At 40.5% G+C, this 11,653-nt stretch overlaps 2 protein-coding genes across 2 annotated transcripts; one reads left to right on the forward strand and one right to left on the reverse strand.

The window, feature by feature from the left end:
- Window positions 1-274: 274 nt before the first annotated feature.
- Window positions 275-4,756, reverse strand: LOC115361697 (deoxyribonuclease-1-like). Its single transcript, XM_030055261.1, has 10 exons — window positions 4,708-4,756; window positions 4,497-4,606; window positions 3,415-3,503; window positions 3,212-3,298; window positions 2,997-3,109; window positions 2,584-2,696; window positions 1,708-1,865; window positions 1,418-1,514; window positions 1,210-1,321; window positions 275-564 (listed from the first exon to the last, which is right to left on the reverse strand). Exons 2-10 carry the CDS (start codon window positions 4,575-4,577, stop codon window positions 410-412), a joined length of 1,005 nt encoding a protein of 334 aa, XP_029911121.1. The 5' UTR covers window positions 4,578-4,606; window positions 4,708-4,756; the 3' UTR covers window positions 275-409.
- A 1,059-nt stretch (window positions 4,757-5,815) lies between these two features.
- On the forward strand, window positions 5,816-10,135 carry LOC115362554 (keratin, type II cytoskeletal 8-like). The gene is made up of 9 exons (XM_030056517.1): window positions 5,816-6,166; window positions 6,391-6,599; window positions 6,775-6,835; window positions 7,154-7,249; window positions 7,362-7,526; window positions 7,734-7,859; window positions 9,306-9,526; window positions 9,705-9,751; window positions 9,875-10,135. Exons 1-9 carry the CDS (start codon window positions 5,903-5,905, stop codon window positions 9,955-9,957), a joined length of 1,272 nt encoding a protein of 423 aa, XP_029912377.1. The 5' UTR covers window positions 5,816-5,902; the 3' UTR covers window positions 9,958-10,135.
- The last annotated feature ends 1,518 nt before the right edge of the window (window positions 10,136-11,653 follow it).

Below are 11,653 nucleotides of genomic sequence, written 5' to 3' on the forward strand. Positions count from 1 at the left end.
CCACACCTGCTCCAGGTAATGAAAACTGCCCTCACTGTGCGCATTCATGCTGTTTTATCTAAATAATCACAAAATAAAACTTCAAAAATGTGCCCTGTCTAAACAATGATCATTGCTTATTATTACAGAAGCGTTCGATAATCTGAGGGTGAAAATCTTTTGTTTTTAAAGCTGTGGTGACAAAGTCTACCAGGAGGAGGAGCACAGCCACCTCTCTCTGAACGTCTCCCCCGGCTCTTCAAAGTCAGTGCACAGAGGACAAGTTCGCTTGAAATTCATGAGATCAAAGTTTTTTACTTGTTTTATGCGCAGACACAGAACCGTGGTAGTGCCTGTGCTCTGTTTGTTAGGCATCAGCGCTCACACAGAAACAAAGGAAGGTGGCAACAACACAAGGAGCTCAAACAATTTAATTTCCAATTTTCCAATCACTGCTGCAGTTTGGCAGTGAACCAAGCTTCTGTTTCAGCAGGCAGATCTGAAGACGGAGCTTTTCTCGTTCCAGCAGGAGATTTTCCTTCTTCAGTGTCAGCACATGAATCTGCAAGGTCTCTTGGGGGCTCACTATGTGAAAGTTCACACACAGACACACACACACACAAACACACATACGCACACACATTATACAATCAGCATACAACTGAACATTTAAGCATAACTAATCTTAGCTGTAGGTTAGCAGTTGAAAGTAATTTACCTCAATTAAATGAAGTAGGCCAGTCTAGAAAATTACACGGTGAAAAGTAATTGATAAAGAGAAGTATTCTGCAGTGAGCATCATTTAGATTTCAAGTATGTTTCAAGATCTCCTTCCAGAAAGTTAGTATAAAACCCATAATGTCACTATCACATGCTAATGGAATCTTTACAGACACAGGGTTTGGGTTTTAAAATAATTTTTAAAAAGTAGCATTATTTAAACACCATCACCAACATCATTGAAGTTTTCACCAGCGACTCTCTGCTACTGTCTCCACTTCAGTTACACAAACTAATGGCCAAAAACCAGAAAGTTGTTTATAATTGAGCAGTATTTAATTATATGCTTGAAAATTAAAGCTTGTAAGGAAAATGCCCAGGTTAACCAGCCAGAACTGGTTTACAAAAAAACGCAAGACAAGTGGGCTTTCTTGTCTGTCAGCTTTTTACTCTTTTTACTTGATGCCCATGATTAAAAGGACTGTGTGGTGCAACAGGTTGGCTGTTTACCTGTGACAGCTCTGTCATCCGGTGCACTCCTGTGATCTCTGTGAGCTGTCCACACAGGAGAGGAGCAGCATAATTCAACCTCAACAGGATAGTGATCACTCACCCTTAGAGCCTGGGGAGAGTGAGTGCAGTAAATTAAGAATATCCCCTAAGTATAGGCCAGTGTAAAAGTGTGCAGTATGTGTCTAATTTGAGTCTGGGAACTAACCATTTCCTCCGTCAAAGCAAACTCTTCATGGAAATTAAATGGCTTGGCTGAGTTTGGCACAATGGCTGCAAGCATGTCTTGTCCATACACAACAATCCTGAGAGGACAATGAATATTTTGAGTGCATGGATGAAATGTAATGACAGTGTGCCTGCACTCGTCCTGACATAAATAATCTCGAGGGGTGTCTGTTCTTTCACAAAACTATTGAAAACCTTGAAAGAATCTGCTGCGGTGTTGCATGAACGAACATGTTACGTTCTGTGTGTTCAAGAGCAACGTTCACATGCCTGTCGTAGGTGTGTTCGTTGCCTGTGTTTGCAGTGGTGTCCACGTCGTCGCCAATCAGCCAGTGGAAATTCTTGTCACTGCGGATGCGGATCTTCTTCATTTGCTCATCAGAGACGTACGCCCCGTCTGCGTTGAAGTCCCCCAGGATCATGATGTTCTAGAGCAGACGAGAGCTCGACATGTCATTTTCCTGCGTTTAAAAAAGTTAGGATGCACTAACATTGTGGTGTAGATCATGAAGTGTACACAAGCATAGTAAGGGTACCAGTCTCTAGGACATAGACTACTTATCATTTCGGTTTCTACCCCAATAATGGTCCGATGTTAAGGGTCAAAACAAAAAAAAGAAGCAATCATTAGTACCTCAGGTCTTAAAGCAAAATTTTACTTTGACCATGTACCTACACTATTATTGTTGATTTATGATTATTGCTGTAGTCACTACTATTATTAATAATACACCTGGAGAGTTGTTTATCTCCAAGGTTACTTGTCTGGATATTCCCTGTGGATGCTGCCGGCCAGGTCTATTTTCCAATTCACATTGAAAAATAAGAAGAAAAAGAGGTGTGTTATGTCCTTTAAAAATGGCTACCGCAGCATGTTTGCTTATTATGTGGACATAATCTGCTCTGTTTGAGTTTGTTTATTTGTTAAAATTGCTATGGAAGTGAATAGAGAGATTGTGCATTAGCAGCCCAGGAGAAAATGGAGCACTAAATGAGGAAAATTCATCACCATTTGAACTCAGATAACCTCACTCTACTGAAGCTGAATTTTGCTTTGAACCTCATTATTAACTTTGGGTATTTGTATTTACACAGTTTAGACAGGACCATGACACTAAAGCATTGCAGTAGGATGAGGCGGCTCACATCGGTTTGCCATTTGTTTCTGACGGCCAGGAAGACTTCATAGAGTTCATCAAGCTCTTTCTCTGAGTCGCACGGTTTGGTGTGGACTGGGATCAGCACGATGTCCTTCAGCACTGCAAAAAACAACCCTTTGAACATGCTGGTCTAGAGTTTCACACAGCTGTACACAGTGAGGCCATGTCTATAAAATGCCTCTTGGCGTGGATGCACACATGAGATCAAACATGATAAACCTGCCTATAGTCTTTTGTCATATTTTCATGACACATATCGGACATAGACACTGTGAAAACAAAACCATAAATAGACACATGCCAGGCATAGCAATGACTGTGTAACTGCATCACCACCTGAGGCGTTGCACCCTGCTATTATGTAACATTTGCTTCAGGCAGCAGAAAGTAGAGACCAACCTGTGTTGTGTGGTCTGAAGTGCAGAATGTAAGGCTCTCTGGCAAAAGCATCCAAATCGTTCACCTGGGCATCTTCATACTGATAGCAGTCAATCAGGTCAACTACATCATCCCTGTGAGTTGGACAAGGGCAGATTTTAGTGCAACTTCTCAAACATTTTTGATGGTTCCAGGCTAAGAAAGCAAAAACAGTCTCGTAAACAATTTGACTTTACCTGTAGAGAAATAAGAACTGCTCCTTGTATCTGTTCCTTCCCAGGCGGACACTGATCTTAAGAGTGTAGTGATGCTCAGTGTTGACGCTGTGGTGCAGGACAGTAAAATTAATCATGTATAATAAACAAGTCTGCATGAAGAATCTGTGTTGTTAGGTGAGAAGCAACAGGACGTTATATGGACAGACAAACAGTAAAATCACCTATTGAGTTCTTTCAAGAACACCTTAACAGAAGCTCCGCTCACGTCCACCACCTCCAGAATCAATATAATGTCATATCGAGACACGATCTATGAAAATGAACAAATAAATAAATAAATAAACAAGTAAATGAATGAAGAACAAAATGACAAAGCACTTAGTCGTGGGAGATCCATGTTTGAACCAGGAAAGTCTAAAGGAAAGCACAGATGTTAGCCTTTAGCAAAATGTATATTATTATTATATTATAACAGAGTTTCATAATAAATAATCAATAAGGGACAAATAATTCGCACATAACCATATATTCTTTTGTCACGCGTATCTAAAAATCAGTGAATCATACAGCCCTACCTCTGAACTCCTGTGACTACCTGTGCTCTTTATTTGTCTAAAAAATGATACAGTAAGACACCACTGCCTGGTTTTGTTCATGCTGACTGCCATCTATCTGACAGCTGTGTCGTATGTTTCACCAAAACTGGTGAAACATGCCTGGTGCCTTGTTATGAAACTTCAAAGCCTCTAAATCAGCTCTAGTCTAGTCTTGTTGATCCATTTGATCCAGTAGCTTTAATTCCTTGGTAATGTCCTGCGCTCTTCCAGTACACACACACACACACACACACACACACACACATCCTCAACCACTGCCTCTACTGCTAGGCTCCATGTAAATGACTGTGAATCATTTACTTTTGACCCACATTACATTTTTCATTCAGCTACCTTTCCACATTATAGTTATTAAACACCAGCTATTAAAGTACAATGAATATACATTTTTTCAAACATTTTTGCACAATTGTATTTATTGGATTTGCCCAATTTTCTGTTTACCTGCTGTGTATTTATTGTTGTTATTTTAATTTTTGAGTAGTTTTTACTTATTCTCTTCTCTTTCCTAACTGAGTGTTGAGCAATTTAGCAACAGTGACAGAGCATTTTTTTTCTGAACCTGAATCTGAATCTCAGAACACACACACACACACACACACACACACACACACACACACACACACACACAAATCAGCCCCATGATGCTTTGCTAAACCTGGGAAGGCCATTGCAGTCTGTTTTACCTTGACCAGCGTTGAAAGGGCGTCTGGATCTGAAACTTTAGCCAGTCCAAATCTCTGTACGTTGAACGACGCAATCTTCATAGTTTCTGGCACAGAAGAGCTTTTGTTGCCTGTAGAGTGTCATAGAATAGTCAAAATACATGAACAAAATGATCTTATCTTATTTTACTAAGCATGGATAGGATCACACTGTCCTCCTCACTTTACTCACCTATTATGTGTATTTTGTGTGAAGAAGACTGAACTGTCACGGGAGCATGCAGCCGTACGAGCTGCCAGTATCAACCCCCACCCTGGTTGTAGGAGGAACTTCATTTTCTGCCCTTGTTATTCTAAAGACCAACAGAAACACTGGCGTTGAATGGCATCAAGAGGACAGACCAGTTTTGTACATCCACCTAACATGACAGGTAATAGCATCCTACTGAACAAAAGCTGGAGGCATTCAGCGTATATCATGACATCATCGTTTCACATTAAAAGTACTTATTATAATGTTCCGACTGGCTCTGTTTTGCCCTGTTATCGTCCCTCTGAACTGCTACTTTTCAAAGCAGGCAGGAAAAAAGGAAATCTACACCAGAATTTGTTCATGTATTATTGACATTGACATTGACATTGACACTGACCATTAGATCTGTGTCAGTCACTGGTTTATTATCTATAATGTAATCCTTGTTTTCCTGTTTTTGTATCTTTTGCTTTTCTGTTAAGCGCTTAATGTTAATCTTGCTTATTAATCTGCTCCTATCCATTTCTGGTTTATTAATGACTTAATTTGTCCTAATGGCCTGATTTGACGATGATCTGTTTTATTTTGTTCTCGTTTTGTTCTCATTTTTTAAAAAATCAGATTTTTTATTCTATTTCATTCTAAATATCTAGCAAATCTGTGAGAGTATCTGATGATTTAAGGAATTTCCCAGCCACTGTGTTTATATAGTTAATTTCCTCTCTGCTCTCAGCGCTTCAGTACACTGAAATGAAGTCCATAAAAATTTTCTGTCCCCATTATCAGTGAGGGTTTTGGCACACACACACACACACATACACACACACACACACACACACATCAAGAGCAGTTCATTTTTGAATGGGATATTCATGGGATATTCATGCAGAAACAGGTGCACCACTAAAAGCTGCACCAAAACAACAGAGCAAACTTGAATTCCAGGGCAGCAAGGAAACAATACAGGTTTTGCAGAAGGGGGGTAGGTGGGAGAGAGGGTGGTATGTGTCAGACTGGTTCACCCACTTTGGGGAGCCACATACTGCAGCTTCCTCTATCACACCACACCCTGTCCTGCCTATAAAGTAGGATCCTGATAAGAGAAGCACAACAGAGCTCAGCCACTCCAACCTCTCCATCCATCACAGCAGTAACACTTCCACTCGCCGCTACCATGAGTCTGAGGAACAAGCGTAGCAGTCGCCCAGGGAGGCACCTGTCCTCCAGGGAGTTCAGCAGCATGTCCTTAGGGTCTTACTCCATCCCCAAGGCCAGCAGCGGGCCTTACTCCTGCACCCAGATTACAGCGGTGTCTGTCAACAAGAGCCTGCTGACCCCACTCAACATCGACATTGACCCCACCATCCAGGCTATCCGCACCCAGGAGAAAGACCAAATCAAGAGTCTCAACAACCGCTTTGCTTCATTTATTGACAAGGTAAGACAAAATATAAATATTTTCCAGGGTTTATTTTTCTCAGATTAAATTCATTTTGATCATTGTAATAATTTGTTCTGATACTGGCATTAGGCAGAACTAAATGTTTAAAGTCTTGACAAACACTGTCCACTGGAAACACCTACTAATTGTTTGTTTGGTACTCTCTAATTGCGTGCATGTGTGTGTGTGTGTGTGTGTGTGTGTGTGTGTGTGTGTCCCAGGTCAGATTCCTGGAGCAGCAAAACAAAATGCTGGAAACCAAATGGAAGCTGCTGGAGGGACAGACCGCAGCCTCATCTAACATTGAGCCCATGCTGAAGGCCTACATTGCAAACCTGCAGAGACAGCTGGACACCATCACCAATGACAAGCAGAGACTGGACATAGAGAACAATGCCATGCACAAAAATGTGGAGGAACACAAGACAAAGTAAGACTGTTTGCTGAAACGCAACAAGCGAAAAAGAAACTAAATCAAGCCCTAAGTGACTACTGAGGCTTAAGTGAAGATCACACTCACCAGTAGTCATCTTTTCTATTTAAATGGTGAGGTATTCATAATTACAAAGTAAATCCTAAACCTAAATGTTTCTTGCTGGTTTCAGGTATGAGGAGGAGATCAACAAGAGGAATATGGCAGAAAACGAGTTTGTGGTGCTCAAAAAGGTAAACAGTCATGAGAGTCATAACATGTACAGAATGGGAATGTTATGTTTTAAGTAAAGAAAAGCCAATTCTTTATCTCATTAAGTCACATATTTTCTGCAACCACTAAGTATTACACTCATAACTCCTAGTTGTCCAGGTAATTTCTTCAGCAAAACATTTGGGAGCATCAGGAGACCTGAGTTGATATAGTTCAATTACAGTGAAAAAAAAAATGTATATTGGCAACAGAAAAAAAAAAAAAAAAAAACAATCAGCATTAAATCCATGTGTACCATGTTTCTTTTTTTGCTGATGAATTTCTCTGACTATCTCCAGGATGTGGACGCCGGCTATCTGTCCAAGGTGGATCTAGAGGACAAAGTGGCTGGGATCGCTGATGAACTCAACTTCCTCAGGTCTCTCTATGATATGGTAGGCAGCTATTGGACATCAGTCTTATTATCTGAAATACATAAAATGGAATGAAATATTTATTAGCTTTCTGTGGCCAAATGAATTCTATAACAATGTTCTTTGACAACAGGAGCTGCGTGAGCTGCAGGACAGCCTGAAGGAAACCTCTGTGGTGGTGCAGATGGACAACTCCCGAGGCCTGAACATGGATCAGATTGTGTCTGACGTGAAGGCCCAGTACGAGGACATCGCTGCACGCAGCCGCGAGGAGGCCGAGAGCTGGTACAAAAACAAGGTGAACACATATCAGAGAGATACTTTTAATCTCAAGCTATGATGAATATTTAACATTTCATTGTGCTTTTTTATGAAGCTAAGGACACAGTTGAACAAGTTTTAATGGGAGGAGAAGCACTGAGATTGAAGTGTTACCCAAGTGCTTAGGGCCATCATTTTGCAGTTGTGTGATAGTTACTGATCTTCGTTCTCTTTCCTGCACCAGTTTAACCAGATGTCCGCCCAGGCTGACCAGTACGGTGATGAGCTGCGTAACACCAAGGCAGAGATTGCCGAGCTCAACCGCTTGATCAGCCGTCTGCAGAATGAAATCCAAGCTGTGAAGGGGCAGGTGAGTGAAGGGCTGGTAAACATCCACAGATCCCTGCTCTGAACCACGATCAACTGGCCAAACAACTACCTTAAAACTGATAACTGTTTGTGGGACGGAGCCAAGAATCACGAGTGAGCAATGACAGAGTAAAAGATTAAAATCATGCTGTCGCTCAGTGTGTATTTATGGTTTGTGGATTGCTACAGGCCTGTCTGGGGAATCGCTGCCAACTGGCATGCTGATTAAAGTGAAGGCACAGGTATTCCTCAAATGGCAGGCATCAAACCTTCAAACCCTCTAATTCAAACATCTGAGGGACAGCCTCAGTTGTAATAATACAAGCCCTGATGTCAGCATTACCACTTAAATGTTATGGTTTAAGTCTTTCCACGGGCCATATTCACAAATGGCATGGGACATTCACAGTGATAACAGGCTGGACAGTACTAGAGAACAGTTAACCCTGAAGGAGGCGTTTGTATGAAACCCAATCATCCATTTGATTTACAAGCTTAGTTGTTGCAGTAACACTTTACAATAAGGGTACAAATCATCTGCTTAAGTAATGTTTAAGTAATGCATGACTCATGGTGTTTTAACGCACGAGCCAGAAACCAGAATCCTACAGCAGGTACTGAGTGACAAATTAGAGGAGAAAGATTTAGTGAATGATTGTTCAGTAACTATTTACAAATGAGTATCACAGCGTCACTTTACTTGGGAGGGACACTTCTGTTGAGTTTTAACTTGTCTGATCATTCACCTTTAAATTGACAATTAGTCCCAGCCACACGATTTTGGTTTTAGTGCATCTTTCTCTTTACTGTGCTACTGCTTCAAAAACAACACAAATACGATTTACCAACAAATAAACAACAACTCATGTCCCATCCATGTTGTAAATATGTCAAAAATGCCAGTGGGTCTATTTTATTTTTATTTATTTTTTTTTTTATTTAATTTTATTTATCGTAGAGGCTGAGCAAATGGTCCTGAAATACACTCATATGTAAAAGAAATCAAGCCATTTTGGTCACATATAAATTATTGTATGACATAAGTGTGAATTCCATAACTGAAAATTTTGTTTATGAAGTGTGAACTAATCACATAAAGTCACAATGACTTGATAATTTGTTGAGCAAGAATTCATGACACAACCTGTGTTTATTCATGCATCAAAACATCATGCATTACTAAACACTGCTTAAGTACAGAGCTGGGCGATATGGCCAAAAAGTAAAATCTCAATCTCAACAAAATTCACGATTTTGATTTAGAATTGTCTTAGTTTTTCACTGAACAATATCTTATAACTGATGGGAATCTTAGTGGGCACGATCATGTGACTGGTGATTCAAGTATGTGTTTCAGCAGCCCTATTTAAGAATATCATTTCCACCTTGATTGCAAAGTGTTGCCGTTGTAGCGAAATCATTTACGCCATCCTTTCCATTTCTTCAGCGTGCCACCCTCGACGGCCAGATAGCTGAGACAGAGCATCGTGGGGAGAAGGCTGTCAAGGATGCCAAGGAGCGCATCAGGGACCTGGAGCTGGCCTTGCAGAGGGCCAAGCAGGACATGGCGCTCCAGGTCAGGGAGTACCAGGAGCTGATGAACGTCAAGCTGGCGCTGGACATAGAGATCTCCACCTACAGGAAGCTGCTGGAAGGAGAAGAGGAAAGGTACACAAGAGTTTTATGGGTTTACACTGATGCATCTCAGCATCATACTGAGCGCTATCAAAGTTATTTCAGTAGTATCTAATTATGAATGTGAGATAAACATCCACAGGTCATAGCTCACCCACCTTTTGATTGACTGCTGGTGTTTACATTGTATTTCCTCCACTCTCATTTGCAGAATCGGACAGCAGTCTGTTCTCAACATCCAAACTGTGGCCAACAAACGTAAGTACTGCATTTTACAACTGCAGCTTTCAATGTTAATAGCACTAACATAAAGGTTGGATGGATACATAAGTTTCTGCTGTGTGTTTGTATATAATGTTTCCATTCTCCTCTTCTCTTCAGCCCCCAAGGTTAACATCTACCAGCAGCAAAGGTCAGCTCCTATTCTCATCAAGACAGTGGAGACCCAAGATATAACATACTAAAGCAGAAAAATGTATCCAAATTACACTGCATGCTGAAATTTAACCATATATCAACTGTGTGTATGTTGTCAGCTTACCAATTATTCAGATGTGTCGATGGCGGTGTGTCTTTGACTGAACAACACAACAATTTCCAATTTTTGTTTTTCAAATAAAGACAGACTTCCATTCGCCAGTTTAATGACTTCCGTCCTCTTTCTTACAAGCAACAATTAGACATCCAAACCAGACATGTTCACTGCATTTTATTCATTCCCCGGTGCATTCATGACACCCCCATCAAAACATAACAACATAGTATGAGGATGAAAGTATGATGAAGTGAAACCTGTCCAAGAAAGAGTCCTGAAAGAGCATGGGGGGAGAAAACAACAGGCCTCTCTGTGTATCCTCAATGGCTTCTGTGATAAATTTGCAATGCTTTCAGGTGACTGACACCAGTCACATAATATGCAGCAGGTATTGGTCACAAATGGCTCTCGCAGATTTGCAGCAGCTAAGTCTGGTCTACAACAGGTATAACATTACACTTTGACTATATGGAAAAACATTGTAGGCAATTATTATATTTTGGCATTTACAATGCCATATTATTATAGTTTGAGATTCTTATGACCTGAAAGAGACCAGACACATAAATTTGCTTCTTGAATACCAGAGATCTGAATCATGCGGCCTATCTCTGTGCAAAATATGAAAACAAGTCACCTCTGATTAGCCAGTGTGTAATGTACAACTGCATGGAATTTCACATAACTGGCTGGGAGAGATACCTGGAGGACTCATAAAGAGACTAAAAGAGACCCACCCAGGAAATGTGAAAGAGCACTTTGTAAGATTCTGGTATTTCAGCGCTTTTGGGTGCTGTCCCTGGTGCACTGACGTTTAGAGACGTTTTAGTCTGAGTTTAAAGGATCGGTGATTCATAAATACTAGCTGTCATGCTGCAGGTAACAGACTTTCAAGCTATGAGGATGTAGAACCACAAACATACTGTATCGCAAGTCAGAGGGAAGAAAAGCTGTCACAAATGTAGTGACGTAAAGAATGTTTTGGGTTTACATCCTGTAGTAAAATACAGGTACTTCAAAAAATGCCCTTATATGCTTGTCCCTTTACCGGACAAGCACAAACTCTCTCTACCCTCAGCGATGATGGTGATGATCTTATTGCTGCATGGTAGAAAATTGAAATATTCCTTTTGTGATAGCATAATATGTCAGTGTTTTTTTTTTTTTTCTTACCTGCTATGAGAATTAAGTCAGAAGGTGTTGTACTGCTTGTTGAAACTTTTTGCATGTAAAGCCCTTTGAGACTGTAAACATTGACATTGAACTTGAACTTAACACTAAAACCTGTGAACTGAATAGTCATTCTTATGCATTTTGTCATTGGGCTAAGTTCTAGTCAATTAAATAAACATGAAATTAAAATATTTCCTGTTTTCCTTGGGGACCCCTGGAACCCCTGACCCCTGAGGGTCTGAGGACCCCAGGTTGAGAACTGCGGACCTTAGCAACATGCGCCAGTTCTGTCAAGAAGAAGTGGCGAACACAATGTTCATTGGATTTCTGTTTCACAGATACATCTCAACAGAACATAATAGTATAGCTACCTGAAAGCTGATATTTAAACCTACATAGCTTTCTTCTTAAACAACCATCTCACCCATTAAAATCATACAGTTTAAAACATA

This window comes from Myripristis murdjan, chromosome 7 (genome assembly GCF_902150065.1).
Source record: "Myripristis murdjan chromosome 7, fMyrMur1.1, whole genome shotgun sequence".
Taxonomy (NCBI): Eukaryota; Metazoa; Chordata; class Actinopteri; order Holocentriformes; family Holocentridae; genus Myripristis; species Myripristis murdjan.

Excerpts from the sequence above, each read along its gene's own strand:
- LOC115362554 (XM_030056517.1), top strand. The coding sequence starts at position 5,903 with ATGAGTCTGAGGAACAAGCGTAGCAGTCGCCCAGGGAGGCACCTGTCC. Across the intron at positions 7,250-7,361 it reads TCAGGTCTCTCTATGATATG|GAGCTGCGTGAGCTGCAGGA; the intron begins GTAGGCAGCTAT and ends CTTTGACAACAG. Across the intron at positions 9,527-9,704 it reads CTGGAAGGAGAAGAGGAAAG|AATCGGACAGCAGTCTGTTC; the intron begins GTACACAAGAGT and ends TCTCATTTGCAG.
- LOC115361697 (XM_030055261.1), bottom strand. The coding sequence starts at position 4,577 with ATGAAGATTGCGTCGTTCAACGTACAGAGATTTGGACTGGCTAAAGTT. Across the intron at positions 3,299-3,414 it reads TTCTTGAAAGAACTCAATAG|CGTCAACACTGAGCATCACT; the intron begins GTGATTTTACTG and ends CCTGCACCACAG. Across the intron at positions 2,697-2,996 it reads CTTCAGACCACACAACACAG|TGCTGAAGGACATCGTGCTG; the intron begins GTTGGTCTCTAC and ends TGTTTTTTGCAG.